We start from the raw sequence: 18,013 nt of genomic DNA on the forward strand, positions 1-18,013 counted from the left end.
ATCTCTGGCTTTATTTACTCACCAAGGCTGGTCAATTCACCCCTGCCAAACCCTCTGCAGCCACCCCAAAATTTGCTGTAGCCAACCCTTTCCCCCCATCTGACCAAACTCCCGAAAGACCTGGCATCCCCATGCATGCAAACTAATTTATATGCTTATTTCAAACCTATTTACAGTATTTTAAAGTTCCCTGCATTTTAAATTAATGAGATGTTCATGGTCCAAGAGACCAGAAAACAGCTTCAAATTTCAAATTAGGCATATTCTGAATTTTCCACATCATAACACGTACCAAAACCTACCCTTCTGGCTAGGGAAAGACAATAGCTTTGAGGTATCCAACACTTTGAACAATATGGTCACATCCACATGAGCATAGACATTTGTTTCCCTGGGGAAAAGAAGCAGTGGTTACTTGTCCACAGGGAATACCTGTGCCACATGCCCTATTGCGTGCAACAGGTTACCCTGGGTGGGGTAGGGAGGCTGGGTCCAACAACCTCACCTGGGACCTGGGGGCCTCCAAGGGCTGCAGTAGTGACAATCCTACTGCTTGGAGCCTGGCTGGCAGTTGGAGTGTGGCACCAGCCAGCCAGGCTTTGGTTTTGGGCGGCACGCACTGTTGTCATGTGCACCATTCTGCTTTTTTTTTTTTTTTTTTGCTCATTTGTTTGACCCTGGGATTTCCAAGGGTCAAGATCCCCTGCAGAGAACAGCTAGGTGTGTGGTATATGGCATCACAGACATCTCAACATGGCCATGCTCATCTAGATGCAGCCTGTGACATCCAATTAATGACCAGGGACCAGGTCACCCCCCCCCCCCCCCCCGGACTCACTGGGACCCCCATAGAATACAAGGGGAGGCACACCCAGGCCCAGGGTCAGTGAGGGCCTAGTCAGGGAACTTCTGGAGGGAATGGACATATTTAAATCAGCAGGTTGATCTCCACCCCAGAGTGCTGAGGGAATTAGCAGAGGTCATTGCAGGACCCCTGGCACAACTTTATGAACACTCATGGTGCTCTGGCATAGTGCCAGAGGACTGGAAAAGGGCCCATGTGGTTCCCATTTTCAAAAAAAGGGAGGAAGGAGGACCCAGGAAACTATAGGCCAATTAGTCTTACCTCAATCCTGGGTAAGCTCTTTGACAGAATTATCCTGGCACATGTCCACGAGGGACTAGCAGCGGCGGTTATGCTTAGGGGCAACCAATATGGGTTCATTAGAGACAGGTCCCGTCAGACCAACCTGGTGGCCTTCTACAACCAGGTCACCAACTCCTTAGATGCAGGGGTAGCAGTGGACATAGTCTTTCTGGACTTTAGGAAGGCCTTCGACACGGTCTCTCACCCCATTCTCATTAAAAAACTAGGAGACTGTGGCATCGACACCTACACAGTCAAATGAGTCACTAGTTGGCTGGAGAGCCGCACCCAGAGAGTAGTGGTGGCTGGGTCTTATTTGACTTGGAGGGATGTGGGCAGCGGGGCCCCCCAGGGCTTGGACCTCAGCTCCGTAGTGTTCAACATCTTCATCAGCGATTCGGACGGGGGTGTAAAAAGCACCCTGTTCAAATTCGTAGATGACACAAAGATGTGGGGAGAAGTGGGCATGCTAGAAGGGAGGAATAGGCTGCAATCGGACCTAGACAGGTTACAGGGGTGGGCGGATGAGAACAGGATGGATTTAAACGCTGACAAGTTCAAGGTACTGCACCTCGGGGGGGGGGGGGGGGAAGAACCAGCAGCATACCTACAGGCTGGGGAACTCCCTTCTTGTCAGTGCAGAGGCAGAAAAGGATCTTGGAGTCATCATCGATGCCAAGATGAACATGGCCCGACAGTGTAGGAACGTGGTCAGGAAGGCTAACTTAACTGTACCTTGTCATACATCCACAGATGCATCACGAGCAGGTCCAAGGAGGTGATCCTTCCCCTTCATGTGACACTGGTCAGGCCGCAGCTGGAGTACTGCACCCAGTTCTGGGCGCCGCACTTCAAGAGGGATGTGGACAGCATGGAGAGGGTCCGGAGGAGGGCCACTTGCCTGATCAGGGGGCAGCAGGGCAGGCCCTACGAGGAGAGGCTACGGGACCTGAACCTGTTCAGCCTCCACAACAGAAGGCTGAGGGAGGATCTAGTGGCCGTTTACAAACTAGTCAGGGGGGGAGTCACTGTTCCCCCGAGCACTGCCAGGAGTGACTAGAAATAATAGTCACAAGCTGGCAGAGGGTAGATTCAGGCTAGATATCAGGCGGCACTACTTCACAGTCAGGGCGGCTAGGGTCTGGAACCAACTTCCAAGAGAAGTGGTGCTGGCTCCTACCTGGGGGTCTTTAAGAGGAGGCTGGATGAATACGTTGCGGGGGTCATTTGACCCCAGTACTTTTCCTGCCATGGCAGGGCATTGGACTTGATGATCTGCTCAGGTCCCTTCTGACCCTACCCTACCAACTATGAAACTATAAGGTTTGACTATATTGTCACAGGTCAGCTGGCATATATGCAGCCCGCAGAGGGGCACCCCTGCCCTCAGCCCCCGGCCCTGCTCCTGGAAGCAGGCACAGGGGCATGCACCTCCCCCCCTTCTTGATCTGGACCCCCCAGCACCTTCCCTTTCCCCTGCCCTGTCCCTTCCCCCCCACAGACACTTACCTGTTGGGGTGGATGACAGTGTGCTTGTGTGTGCGTGCCTGTCTGTGTGGGGCTGAGGGGCTGTTGTAGGGGAGTAAGGGGCACCAGCTGTGTGGGGGGAAGGGCTGTGGGAGGCCTTTAATTTTAATCATGGATTTGGGGTTTTTAAATAGGAGAATTGGCAACTTTTAACGAGAAAAAAAACAGGATCCCTGGTAATCACACTGAAACTAAAGCAATGACTTTTACTTTGATCTTTAAATAAAATAAATAAGTGGGGTCTAACTGACTCAAGGAGATGGCTAGCTGATTTCATGAGGAAAACTCAGAGCCAGCTGCTATATTCATAAGCTGATCCCAGCAGCCACGCCACCCCCACTGCCTCTGACTGGTTGATAGACCCTAGTGGCCCCACCCCTCACCACTGATTGGCTGAGGGCTGTCCATGATGCGGCCCCACCTGTCGTCACCAATTGGTGAAGAGGGCCAGGACCACATGAGAGGCAGCCCTAAGCCAATTAGCGGCAAGGTGTGGGAATGGCAGCCACCTTGGACTGCCCTTCATGTAGAATGTGTGTTTCCCCCCCCCAGCAGGCTACGCAGCCAGGCCACAGTGCCATGAGGACTGCTGGCCCCCTCTGGGGAACCAGCATTTTGTTTTCGGTAAGTTTTCTCTTTCCCCCCTCCCCCCTGTGGATTTTGTAAACATTGCCCATGAAATGATTTCTGCAAAATCCAGGAAATTTTGATTTCAGTAAGTTCTATTAACAAGCTGGTAGCAATCACTATCAGCATCATATACAAATGGTGCGAGTGTGAGTGTGAGAGATGCACAGACTAATTTGGAATGTCCCAGTATGGATCATAAACAACAAAAACTCCTCACCCAGCAGAGGCTCTGATAAGGAGAGATTTTTTCTCCTGTCCAGTGACAATGCCTCAGATTTTGGTACACTGTTCTATTATTAAGCTGTTCTTGGGAAGAGTTTCTGTTTTAGTGTGACTGCAATTTGTCCCTTAATTTTACAGGTACCACAACCAATAATGATTCCCAGGAAGCATTTTCTGTTTCCTACTTTTTTTAAACAAGCTATTAGGTAAAGTCTCCTGCACAACTCTTTGGAGACAAAGAGTACATACAACATCAACTAAATCTGTTGAGCGATTTGTCAAAACTCTATGACACAGACACAAAACCCCATCTACGTTAGGAGAAAGAAACGCTAAGCAACAATACTGAGCAATGATCCCTCTAATGAGGAAGGATTATTTTCTACTAGGGCACTGGACTACGACTAAGGAGATAGGGGTTCTACTCTCAGCTCTGAAAATCTTCTGGTTGAATGTCAGACACTTTACTCTCTCTTTGTACTTCTCCATAATCATAGAATCATAGAAGTAGGGTGGGAAGGGACCTTGTAGATCTACAAGTCCAACCCCCTGCCTGAGCAAAATGACATAGTCCTTTCCTAAAGTATTAAATGAATGAATTCAATAGTGTTTCAAGTATTTGAGTACCAAAGCAATAATCACAAACACGCTCATAAAACAGAAACTGAACACCAAATCATCTTTTTGTTCAGCCTTAAAACAACTGAATCTGTTTATATAGAAACTGAGCTGTTTTTGCCAAAGGACACAACTACTGAAACATTACCATCAATGGTTCATTTCCAAACATATACAGGGTTCAAATCCAATACTTAAATAGAGAGAGACTGGTGCAAGCCATACACTACTATTCTGCAGAATTACATAATCTAATCTGGTCTGGAATTTTTTTTTCAGGATTTACAGATGCCGCATTCCCCTCCCCACCCTAAATCTTAGTAAACGTTTTATTCTGTTAGAATGGCATCCCTAATGAAATACTGCCCATCTCAGCACTAGCCTATTAACTCAGTTTGTATCACACACAGTTTTCAAAAGTTACTGACACTCCAATTTTTATACTGGACAAGATACCCAATACTCAGGATCCTACTTTACTGTAGTCATCATACTCTATTCAGTGCTCCAACTGTGAAGCCAAGAACTTGAAAAGTAACCTTGTTTTTCAAAGTCAGAAGTGACAGTAAATATTTACTGTGCTCTTCATGCTATTAAACAGATTAGCAAAAGGCAAACTCCACAGATTCTAGAGCCTATAGAGCTGCAACAAGTCTTTTGCCCAGTTTTAGACTCTTTGGTTTTTTCAAATGATATTTTCCATTGGGTGCGATCAGCTTATGAATATAGCAGCTGGCTCTGAGATTTCCCCATGAAATCAGCTAGCCATCTCCTTGAGTCAGTTAGAACCCCATTTATACAGTAGCTGAGCACTTTTCATATAAGGTCAGTACCAAACTGCCCACTGAATTTTGTGGAATTGTTGCTGTTTGCTCCAAGGGTAATTATGAAAAAAAAATGTGGTATGGTTTCTTGGGGGGGGTGGGGGTTGACTGGTAGTCCCGCCCCCCCCAGTGAAAAGGTAAGAGGTTTCACAGCATGTCTTAATTATCAAACTTCAGATTTCACTGCTCTCCTCTGGAAACTTGCTCCACAGCCTATTCCTCACTTAATTAGGAATGTTTTATCTCCAGGTCCCATGGACTTTGTCCTGCTCTAATGATCTCCATTTTCTCAGAGGACCACAGTTATTTTAATGATTCACATATTGAAACTCAGTGTGATATAGCCAATCTGGTCCATTACGCAATCTCAAAACTAGGACCAGCATTTTAAACTAACCTTAAACTGCCTGGAAATGGAGGACCTTAAAGCATGGGCCTGATAATGGCTCTTGGCAGAGCAGGCATGAAAAGTTAGGAAAAGCTACATTTTATATCAGCCAGAACCTGTGCATTCAGGGCGCTCCAACTTGAATGGCTCGGGACTGCATGCCTGTGGAGCACCGTCTTCTTGGACCTTGTGGACTGATGTAGGACCTGAAAGCAGAAGCTGGAAGAGGGAGCAGTAGACCAGAGATCCCAGTCAAAGCTACAATAGGGGGTGAGGAGCAGTGCCCAGGTAGAAGTGTATAGGCTGCCAGTTAGACAGCCTTCCTTGAATTTATACATTCAAAACCAAGACTGAAATCAGGTCTTCAGGCTATTGAGCACACCACTTCTGTCCTCACCCATCTGTACCAGCAAGTTCCCACCTAACAGTATGTGAACACTGTCAATTGGTCAACATGAAACTATATCAACCACATCACCATCCACAGCTCCCAAGATGTATTCCTCTGGATAATCTAACTCAAAAAAAAGTCAAAACAAGGTTCATAAGGACCAGTGATAAACATTCTGTTCAAATGGGTAGGCTACAAAAAACAGCTTCCAGATGAGACTAAATCAAAGAACAACTGCTGCTAGACCTTCCTTGAGCAAGCTGCCAGTTGTAAATAGAATAGCTGATAAAGGAATTGTCAAAAGAGTAAGAAGAAAAGTGTGCATTATGAATACAACTCCTTACTAGAGAAGGGTGACAAGCAGAAGACTCCACTGAATATACAGGAAGCCTCATAGATAACAAAACTTTTAATAGTTAAACTATTATGATACAGACAGATGCTACATACAATCCCAGAATAAATACTGTCATCTTAATGAAAAGTCATGCACATGTTACATACACAGGAATCAAATCTTGTGTCATTTGTAAATTGGACACATTGGCTCACGAAAGTAACATGCCACATGACTGCCTGTTAACTTTAGCTGTTACACCTTGTAATGTGTACCATTCCAACTGTTCCATTTCAACTGAATTACAAATACAAGAAACACTCAACTGAAAAATTAACCTTTAATGGCCACTTTGTGTAATAATTCACACTCCCCAAATAACTATGTTTCTCTTCACAATAAGCACCTCAAAATATACCTACCTGTCATTTTTAATTTATCTTACAAAGATGAAATACTCCAATTTAACCCAAACGGTATCAATTATTAGAGCCATAGCAATTGCCATACTGGATCAAACTCAAGTTCCATCCTGTCCATATTCTGTCTTCTACAATACTGAGATGCTTCAAAAAGGACAGGTAAGAACCTCTCAGCAGGCAGGTAGTGGGTAATCTGCATATCCTATAAATCTCATCCTAATGTCCGTTAGAACAAGGCTTATGCTGTGGAGCACGATAACTTACAAATTAAACTTTTCTTCTGTTGATTAAGCAAGAATGTTCAGAGCTTTCCAGTCCACACTAATAACCTGTTCCTTTGAGTCTTAAGTTCTTGGCCCCAGTTTACATCCTGTGCCAACAAGTTTTACAGTTTAGTTACAGGTTATGCAAAAGGTACTTCTTTATCATTTCCCACCTTTTAAATGAATTGAATGTCCCCTGGATTACATGTTGTGAGGCAACACCCAATCTGCTTTACTATTCATGATTCTATATACTTCTGTCTCCAGTTATGTTTGTTAAGGTAAGGAATGCCAGTGTTTTCAGTCTCTCTCCATGTGAATTTTCCCCCCCATGCCCACTATAATTTCTGATTTTTCTGAGCCCCCTTTCATGCAACAATATCCTTCTTTAGACAAGATGGTCACAGTATTCCAGAGGAGGCCAGACCATTGTGTTATCTGAAGACATTCCAATATTTCATATCATTCCTCTTGCCATTCCTTATTCAAAGATATTTTCAGAACAAAAAATGTTTTTCTTGGATCTAATTACTTAAAAGGGGAAAAGCAGTTATTTAAATGCATATTCTTGTTATTTTTCATATATAAAAATTTTGATAAAACCAAATGAAAGATACTCTACCATTCCAACTTTAGCTTGGTAGCATTACATTAAACAAAGTCACACAATATTGAGAAGCTTATCAAATCTGTTGCAATATCTTTGAAAGTATTTTCAACACTTGTTCAAAAATATAGAACACGGTTAAGGTTTTAAACTGGAGAAATAACTAGGAAAATGTTAATCCATGTATTCTCAATCAGTACTCTACCCACCATGGCAGTCTTTGCTCAAAAAAAAAAAAGGGGGGGGGTGAGGTAACAAAAAAGGTGAAAAACCCCCCACTGGATTTCATTATAGTTCAAATCTACTTCAATTATTTTATGTCTTGCTGATTCTCTGTAAAAGGTGGTTAGCTGTGACATTTCCTAATGTCTACATTTCACAGTTTTCTATCCATACTCAAATCATGAATAAGTATTTTCCCATGTATAGACTACTTGAGAAGATTATCAACAAGTGCCAAGCACACAAGTGTATCTTATCTGACAGAACAGGTAGTTTCAGAAACTTGAAGTCCTAACATATGTATTATAATAGTATCTAGAAATGCAGTGTGGGTAGGCATATGTGTGGAGGGGAGAGGGGCAAGGAGATGCTGCAACCTGTACAAGAGAAATCCAAATTTTCAGTTTATGGAAATAGCTCCAAACAAATCGCCAACACACAAAACTTACTGGGTAAAGAATTTTTGTCCCTGATATGGAACGATGAAGTGCAGGTAAACATATCTACAAATATTCCATTTTCTGTGCTTTTTATCTTTTACTTTCCTCAGTAAAATAAACTGGAAATGAACAGTTCAGCACAAAATTTAGCTGACACTTAAGAAGGAGGTAGCACACTACCCCTATATCCTGAATAAACAAAAACCAAAAAACTAATGGCACAACTGCTATAACCATATATAGCTATCTTATGCATCAAACTCTCCAGTTTTTGCAGCACTTTAATTCAACATAAGTATGACAACTGGTTCAGATTATTTCCAAGGAGTTTTTTTAATACTTACTTTTAATCATGTTCTATCACTCCACTATACCAGCCTAACTGAAAATGCAGCAGGATTTTTTTCTAACTTGAAAGAAGCAAGTAGGTGTTTGAAAACTGGGTAGGATAGATACTACTAAGGTACTGCCATAAAAGCTAAGTGGGAAACATATTTGAACACCAAGGAACAGCTGAGAGGTCTGGACAGGAAACAGGAATCTCTCTGGTCTTCTCCTCCCCTTACAAGGAGCAAATGGACATAAATAAGTTTCAAGAAGCCTGAAATCTGCTCACCTACTTGGCAACCCACAGTACCCAAATGCCTTGGCAGTATGTGCTGTTGAAACGGCTAAAGGAACATATTACTTCACTGTTTCTGCCAAGATTATGAGTAGAGATTTATTTAATTCCTGCTTAGGTGGGGGAAAATTGCAGGCCATTTTCATGGTTTCTTTGTGGCCTCCCTCCCCCACCCCACCCCGACTGGCTAAGAGGGCTGCCCATTGTGCAACAAATGCAAAACTGCTAATAGGGTAGATCCCTAATTATCAAGAGAACAACTATGTTTACTTTTAACTTTTGTTCACTGGGTTTCAGTTACCAACCTAAATATGATTGTAACAGTCTGTACTTCTCTTGCAACTGTATTTAGCTGTTTCCAAATTCAGGAAGACAAGACAACTTTAATATACCTCCAGAAGATCATTTGTGACCACAAAGAATGCATTTGGGGGGGGGGGATTAAATTCCAAATATTATTTTCTTGCAGACAATGGATTCTGTAGCATATTTATAAAATATATGGAATATGCTATAATACCTGGCACAGTTATTCGGTGATCTCAAGTGAAGCAGGTTCAGGGAATATCAGTATACATATAAGATCCTGCCATGGAACTAGATACTGGGATTTAGTAAATGATTTTCTCTTGACTAATTCCTAAACCAAAACCTCATCTTTTTGATACAGGGCACAAATGAACAAGATGTGCTCTCTGTGTTTTGTGGCATAAAACATCATTTTTAACTGCATCAGGTCATTAAAGATTCCAAAACATTATTCAGACAGGACTTCCTATGTACTGTACTTACTTGAATACAAGATGAAGTTCCCCCCTGTCTTACAACTGCATACAAAGAAATCTCACCAAATACGCTGTCTAGCATTACACTGCTGCCAAAAGCAGTATGGGCTCAGTAATGAAACTTAAGTATGAAGCTGATCAAATAAAGTCTGCACTGAGCATTACTCTCAATGTCCATATTGGATTCTCACATGACCAACACTAGATAAACATGCTGATGGAAACCTATAAGGACAGGTTAGCGCAACCCATCTGAATAAGACATATGGCAGTGCCATTAAGCACAGTCCCCCTCACCGCCAACTTTTTTTCATGTCACGGTGAGCCAGAATGTTGCATTCAGTTCACTCAGAATCCCTCTATCATTCCTTTTCTCGGCAGGGGACTCTGGCAGGGCGCTACCCAATGAACTATGTGGTAAATCACAAGCCTTTAGCTTAATATTATGCAGAGTTTGTACCACCTCCCCTGAAACTGCATACACTGGGTAGGTGTAGAGAAGAGTAACCATAATCTTCATGTTGATGACAAGGGTCAAGATCCTGATTAGAGAGGCTGTGTTGTTTGGACACCTAACCAAGCAGCAATGGAACCCAATACCCTGCTTCAACCAGTTCATCTCCTGCTTCAGGAATACCCTTTGGAAGACTGGAACGTGCTCATGCACAGGCACACAAATCTCCCAGGAGAGGACTGCATTAGAATGGGAATGAGTTAGCAGCAGAAATACTATATGAACATGAGAAGACAGCAGAGGACACATGGAAGAAGATAATTTCACAGACCGTTCAGGAAAAGACCCCCAGAGAAGATGATGAGAACAATGATGATAGTCCTTAAGTAGGGGCGAGTGACAAGGATGATGGAGAAGAGGAAGATGACAGACTATGAACTGGGGAAAGAAACAGGGATTGTAGGGGGTGGAGATGGGAGTACAGGATAGAGGGAGTGGAGGTGATTTTGCATGTTAGTGATGGTTAAAGAAGACAGCAACAGGCACACAGTTGTAACTGGGTTAATGACAGTTTATTGTATGTGTGATATGGACTGTGAAGTGAACCAAATTGGTCATGAGACAGAACTGTAAAGGTATAGTTATTGTGTGTGTGTGTGTGTGTGTGTGTGTGTGTGTGTGTGTGTGAAAAATAGATAAATAATCAATCGTGTTACTACATACAAATATAGACAGGTACACATGCAGATCTTCTTTCTATCCATGTACTACACATAAGTGCTATCAAAAGTATTTATGGCATATCTGTGCTAAAACTTGCATCAGTTTTGAAAAATGTAACATCCATCAATTATGGATAAACTCTCTCTTTCATACTGGGTCAGATATCAACTTCCAAATCCATAAGTCACTTTCTGGTATTATTCTATGTGCAAATTCCATCTGTCCAGTCTGGGCACTTGTAAAGTCTGCAGGTTTTGATTTTTCCAATTTCAATACTTTCTCAATAAACTAAGTGCATGGGTATTATATTCAAATTGCTACAGCATGTTTCATTTCAAAGTTATCATTTTCAAATTTACTCCTCAGCTCCACTTTCCTTGCTCCAGGAGAGCAGGATCTGATGGTAAGGAGAGGGGGAAAGGAGCTGCCAGGGGAAAAAGTTGGTGGGAAGCACAAAGGGATACCTGACCCCCCAGATTCAATTTTCCCCTCTGTACCAGTAGGATGGGGACAAATTCAAGGGAAGCCTCCAGTAATTACCTGGAAAACTATAACAAATTTGTAAGCTGTCTATATATAAAATCTAATTATAAGCAGCTCATCTTATAATCAGGGATGTCTTCTATTCAAGCAAATGTGGCAGGTATATTTTCACTTGTAGTTTCCAACTGATACAACATTCCTGGAATCCATTACTATGGCGGTGATAGCTCAGAAGTGACTGTGAATGCAGTCAGAAAGAATGATAGGTGAAGACTGTCAGTCATCTAGATCAGCAGCTGGTAATATTTTCCAGCAGTAGACCAGAATGACCCAGCTTGAGTCTGGGATAGGACACCACTAAGACCCAGATGCCACTGCTCTTGCTTCTCCCTGCTGCAGCATGGCATGGAGAAAGCTTCCCACTGCCCAGATTCAGTGTAACATGGTGGGGTGCAGTCAAAGCCCCCACTTGCTGCCCAATGCTGCCAAAGCACCAACTCCATGAACTAGATCTGATGGTTCCACAGACTGGATCTGGCAACCTGTGGCATGCGGGCCAAGTTCTACTCTAAACTAAGAAGAGAAATGATCCGTCAGAGTACAACTCTTAGACTGACATTAAAAACAATCCAGCAAGAGCTTTAACACAAAGATCTGCAAATGCTGACTTAATAAAATTAGTTTTGTGTTCCATTTTACGTTTTCCTACAAAATTGAATTGTATAACAAACAGCAATAAACTATTGGTTGCAAGAGCTATTTACAGATAACTATATAAGGAAATATTTGAGAACTAATGTTTTAAATTTTCCTTCCTTAACTGAAGTATCTGCAGGCCTTCAACCTACCCTGAAAGCTAACTGTGCAAGGTAATTAATAGGCCTCTCCTTTCTTCTTCAGGAGAATGCCGGTGAGCAAAAAAAAGCAAAGACAAGCAGCTTAAGCAAAAAAATGTATGCAAGATAAAAATAAAAAGAAAAACACAAAAATAGTGTATTTTACATTTAAAGAAAATTGCTGCATATGTATTACAACTGCAAACCACCCACAAAGAAAATAAGTTACCCCTTTGTCAATGGGTTTACTTTTGGCACCAGTCTTGTTCATGAGATTGGGTACAAATGTATATATTGTATACCATGCTGAAAACCATGAAGTTCTCTAATCTGTCATGCATCTGTGCAAGCCCAAGTTTTAAAAAAATATCAAAAACATTAAAAGTGAGATACTTATTATTGATCTGTCTCACTGGCATGAGTTGTCACAGGGGAGGAGGAAAGCGAGGGGGAGAGGGAATTATACATCAGTCAAACTGGTCCCTGCCTCTCCCATCTCCCATACATGCAAGATTATACTTGTTAAATGTTTAGTTTTATTTGAGCCTGATTTGCATAAAAATGAACTTTTCTACCCAAGGGAGCTTATAACACTTTACACCATCATTCCATTCTCCTGCACAATATGAAGTTTAATTTCTATCTGGGAGAAATGTCACAATCTGTGCATTCTCCTTTCCTTGAGGAAGGGCACATGAGCCCAAAAGCTTGCAAATATAGACCTTTTTTGCTACTCTTTTACTGCCTCTACCAAGAGTTCCGAATCCTTAGAACTATACTAAACATTGTACATTTATAACTGTATCAATATTAACAAACGCAACCACATGCAGTTACCACATGCTTCAAATAAACAGGCCTTTTTGTGAGGAAGGATGGAGAATGAGTAAGAGAGAAGAGGCAACAATAGAACAAGCCAGAATATGTATAAGCAGCATGTTGCCAAACAGCTTGCTGTTTTCCTCCACAGGTTGGAAATTTTAGACTATGTGTATATATTCATGAACAGTAAGAAAATTCTGTTTTAAAAACCATGTTTGCATAGATAACTTTTTAAATGTGCATTTATTTTGGAGTCCCATTTCAGAACAAACGTATTAGACAAAGTAAGAGCTAGCAGTAACTCCAGACACTGCTCTGTTACACATCATCATGCAGACTGATGATTCTGCTAAAAATATGTTTGAATTCATGCATTATAAGTAATATCAAATTCTGAGTTCTTTTATACACTGCAGTGGTCCAATACACTTAATGACTGCAGAGAAACAGAGTCTAAAAAGTGTGTGTTAATTACTGTTACCTTTTAATGTTTTAAACTTTTTTGTTCCCCTCAAATGCATGTGAAATTAATAAATGTTTTCTAAACAATACATATCCCAAATTATGGAATGGCTTTACCTTACTGCTTTTACTACTTAAAATACAGTATTTCACCTATATTTTCCCCATGCTTGTCAAGATATTGCTTCACTTCTGGACTCAAAACATTTCAAGTCATTGTCATAGCAGAAGGCTCATCATCTGTTCCTTACCTTTACTGAAAGGTTTGGGACAACCTATACCAATGAAGTTACGCATATGCATGCTTGGAGGATTGAGACAATAATACCAAATTATAAAAATCTTTATTTGCACAGTTGAAAATTAGTCACCTAAGCAATAACTGTTCTTGTGAGCTGTTCAGGTTTGCAGAGCTGGGTTTTTAATTTATAAAGGAAGCGCACACACACACACCAGCTGGCCCATCCCAGCAAAAAAAGAGACTGCAATCGTTTTGTTAAAGATCAATCTGAGTATGTTTAAAATATCTTTAGATATAAATGCAGTTTTGCACAAACTTCCCTATGCAATAATGGAAAGCACATCCTTGTAACATCAGAAGTACATAAGGCCTAGCTAAATATATCATTCATAATTGACAGACTTCTTTACAAGTCTCTTCCATTTACTGAATTACAAATATTTGCCACTTGAAAATGCTGAAATGACCCAGCATCACCTTCATGGGAAAATGACTAGTAACATTTTAAGGTTCCTGGGGAAGGGGTTCATCAACGATAAATAAATGGAGTAATAAGCAAGCTAAAACACTGCTAAAATATTGAATCAGGCAGAACAATGTGCTCTGTGCTTCCCATTTTTCTTGCTCCCTACATCCCATTGTTCCATTGTGGAAAAAGTGATGCTTTGTTGTGGGTTAGTGAAACCTTAAACAACAGCTTGGCCCCCTCCTTCTTCCAAGGATCTGTTCAAAACCCTGCATCTCCTGTGCTACAAACTGGCCACGGAAATGGATCCTTGTTCCAAACGGCTGCCAAACCCCTGACGGAGCCGAGAGAGAGTTTAGCCACCAGAGCAATCCGCAAGAACACCCAAAATGGTGACCTGAAGTAATAAATCAGGCACAAACCCACTACTGTGGCGGGAGCGGGGAGGAGAATCCTATCCCACCCTGCAGAAACCAGACCCTGGCCAGGCTGAAGCTTTTCTAAACCCCAACACTCATTTGTTCAGCAGCAAAGTTGCCAAGTTAAACAGAATAGAGACAAAAATGGAGATACGTCGGTGTACGATGCACACACACATAGACAGATGTTTTTTCCAAACCTCACCATGGAAAACACCCCAGGGGACAAAAAAGCCGGTGGTGCCAAGACAGGGCATGAGGATGAGGGCAAAGAAAAGGGGAAGGATAGGAGGCGAGGGACGACTTGTGAGCAGCCGAAGGAAGGAGCGGGTGGGGACCGGGGATGACGGTAGCCCGGGCTGGGGGAGGCGCAGGGGCCACCACGGGCCGGACAGTGACAGGCGCGCTCGGGCAGACGTGGCCGAGGCCGGCAGGCGGTGGCTTGTGGGACAAGACCATAGGGAAGAGGCCGAGGGGCGGGCGAGGAACTCACCCGTCTTTCCGCTTGGCTTTGTAGACGTGCCCGTAGGTGCCTCGCCCCACCTTGCAGCCCTCGTACTCGAACAGGTCCTCCACCCGCTCGCGCTCCCCGGTCAGCTTCACCTTGAAGTCATAGTCCATCTTCAGCGCCCGGCGCCGCCCCGCCGGCAGCCCCCGCCGCCCACCCCCCGCCCGCGCCGCGCCGCCCCCGCCGGTCCCGGGCAGCTGAAGCAGCAGGAGGAGGACCCGCGGCAGCGACGCGGACCATGCAGGGGGAGCCGGCGGGCGCGGGCGCTGCTCCCTCCCCGCTCGCGCCCCCGCCGCGCCTCAGCCGGGTAGTGGCACCACAGCCGGTATCGCCACCGGAATACGGCGGCCGCGCCTGACCGCACTGCCGCAAAAGCGTCGCACGGGCGCGCTCCGCCCCCCGCCGCCTCCCGGCTCCCGATGCACCACGTGGAATCCAGCCGGCTACGGCTATCCCCACTACAGCTCCCGGCGTGCCCTGCGCCACGGCGCTGACGCGACTTTGCGCTTTGCATGCCGAGAGTGGTAGTACAGCGGGGTAGATGAGCGCCGCGCTTAGCTTACCGGGGAAGGGGGGGTGGGGCTAATGGTCGAGGCCGCGCGGGGTCTGCCGGGAGCTGTAGTCCGTAGGTTGAATGGTGGGGCGTGCGAGACGGTGAAGAGATGCCGCGGAGCCTGGTGGCCGCGGCGCGCTGCATGCTGGGAGTTGTGGTCCGTGGGCGGGGCCCGCGTGTAGCGCGGTATGGCGGGATTCGTAGTCAGCGAGGAGGGACAGGCTGCAGGGGTGGGGGTTTCCTGCCCCGCCCCGCCAGGGACCTCGCACCTCCTGGCCTCGGGGTTGTGGGGTGACATGCAGTGGCGTCTCCCAGTGCGGGGATTTAGGATTAAGGTACAGCTTAGGGCCTTGCAATATGAGGGGCTTCTAAATAAGAAAAGGAACTTGGACATTTTTGTTCTTATATGACAAAAATATACATATATATAGCTCCACAGTTATTATTCATATTCAGTTCATAAATCTGTACAGAAAAAACAATAATTCATCTTAAGATTTCATGACAATCAATTTCTGTAGATTTCATGGATTGTTTTTATCATATGGAGCCTCTTAAAATGGACATAGTTTAGGGTTTCAGCATGTCATAGTCCAGGAGCACTGGGTTCTCCACACAAAGCCCACCATAAACACATGGGAGACTGTGGGGAGCTGTAAGGTCACTGCCGCTCCTAGCAGCCCTGGCCCACCCAGCCCTTCCCTCTACCTCACAGGCATCTCAGCCCCCAGGGTGCTCTGGGAGGGGGGCAGCAGCACTGCGCACCCAAGTGGCACAGAGTTAAATGGTAGGAGTTAGCCCACACAATGGGAGTGCAAAATGAGGGGGAGGCAGGGCTGAGCCCCCTCCCGATAAGAGACAAGAGCCCCCTGTAAGATTTGAAAATCATAACCGGGGGCGGGCAACTGGATTGCTCGTTCACTTAGGTGGACTTGCTAATCAATGAACCGTTTTGGGTTTTTTGCAGACCCCCACCCCCCCAGGAGTCAAAGTATAATTCGAACCCTGCTCGTGATGCCTCACGTGACCCTTTTGTCAGCAATTCTCAACCAGGGGACCATGGAGACCTTGAGACCGTTTCAAGGGTGCTGTGGAGTGCCACACAACGTTAATGCTGTAAGATGTGTAAACACGATTCACAAGATAAACCCAAAGATTTCAAATAGGTGTCCATAGCATCAAGAACATTCTGCCCTGCTGTGGCCTTTCTGAGTTCTGTGCAACAGAAGACTTGCTCTTACTATTTTTCTGTAGTCAAAAAACAAGTAAAAACTAAGAGCTCACATTTTGTGAGGGATGTCTCAAATTTGATGAGTTCTAGAACTGCTGGTGTAGACACAGGGGTCATCATGCATCACTTCCTACCAGCTGATTCTGCCTACTGCTGTGGTTCCAGCAAAGTTTATCAAGAACAACTGAGATGATTGTGGTCCTTGTCTGCACTGAAAGCATAGTCCTAAAGAATATCATTTTAATCAATGTGATTTTGTAGGCTAAATTCTAATAATCCAAGTTTCTCCTGAGTTCAAGCCACCTGCCTGTGAATGCAGAGGTATATTTGGATCCCCGAACACCATGGTTTCAACCAGAAAAACCTAAGTGGTATCATAGAATCATAGAAGTAGGGTCAGAAGGGACCATATAGATCTTCAAGTCCGACCCCCTGCCAGGGCAGGAGAAAAAAACTGGGCTCAAATGATCCCAGCTAGGTAGGCAGCAAGCCTCCTCTTAAAGACCCCCACGGTAGGAGTCAGCACCACTTCCCTTGGAAGTTGGTTCCAGATCCTAGCTGCCCTGACTGTGAAGTAGTTCTTCCGGATGTCTAATCTAAACCTACTCCCCAACAACTTGTGGCCGTTATTCCTTGTTATGCCAGGGGGCGCTAGGGGAAACAAGGTCTCTCCCAAACTCTTCTGGTCCCCCCTAGTGAATTTATAGACCGTCACCAGGTCCCCCCTCAGCCTTTTCTTGTGAAGGCTGAACAGATTCAGGTCCTGCAGTCTCTCACTGTAGGGTCTGCCCTGTAGTCCCCGGATCATGCGGCTGGCCATCCTCTGGACCCTCTCAATGTTGTTCACACCTCTCCTGAAGTGGGGCGCACAGAACTGGACACAGTACTCCAGCTGTGGCCTGACCAGTGTGGCATAGAGGGGGAGGATCACCTCCTTGTCCCTGCTAGAGATGCACCTGTAGATGCATGACAAGGTGCGGTTAGCCCTGCCAACCGTGACCTCGCATTGTCGGCCCATGTTCATCTTGGAGTCAATAACACTTGCTGAAAAATCTGTACATTTGGCTAATAAGGGATGACTTTCTGATTCCCTACTCAGGTTCATAAATAGTTTCATCCAAGCCAGCCCTGCTGTAGAGTTGGGAGCTAGCAATCAGGAATAAGGAAAAATCTGGCAAATCAGCACTAGAAACATCCCTGCCTCTCTCATGGCATTTCTATTGGTCATGCACAGGCATGGTTCTCCCAGTTTCATTTTCAGTAAATGATGCTGGTGATAGCAGACTCACAGCTGAATTCTAGAGAGTTGACAGCACTAGGGCTCATAAAAATGTAGAACTTCTGCAACTTTCTAAACCTCCTTCAGTTTT

At 44.4% G+C, this 18,013-nt stretch overlaps 1 protein-coding gene across 8 annotated transcripts in view; it reads right to left on the reverse strand.

Moving 5' to 3' along the window:
• The window catches only part of CDK8 (cyclin dependent kinase 8), a 135,278-nt gene that overhangs the window by 109,440 nt on the left and 7,825 nt on the right, over nt 1–18,013 (reverse strand). The window contains exons 1-2 of one of the 8 annotated variants that reach the window (XM_090028526.1): nt 15,423–15,663; nt 14,845–14,954 (exon numbers count right to left, since the gene is read on the reverse strand). The exons of 1 other annotated variant lie outside the window; for it this stretch is intronic. Coding sequence is in view for 2 of the 7 variants with exons in the window: in XM_090028545.1 (XP_089884671.1) it covers nt 14,845–14,972 (128 nt within the window). In the remaining 5 variants the exon portion in view is untranslated. Of the gene's footprint in view, nt 1–14,844; nt 15,176–15,422; nt 15,664–18,013 lie in introns of those variants that run through there. 6 more of the 8 variants (XM_090028517.1, XM_090028545.1, XM_090028535.1 and 3 more) reach the window with 6 other exon arrangements.

Source organism: Crocodylus siamensis, chromosome 1, assembly GCF_052110815.1.
Source record: "Crocodylus siamensis isolate JL-2025a chromosome 1, ASM5211081v1, whole genome shotgun sequence".
Taxonomy (NCBI): domain Eukaryota; kingdom Metazoa; phylum Chordata; order Crocodylia; family Crocodylidae; genus Crocodylus; species Crocodylus siamensis.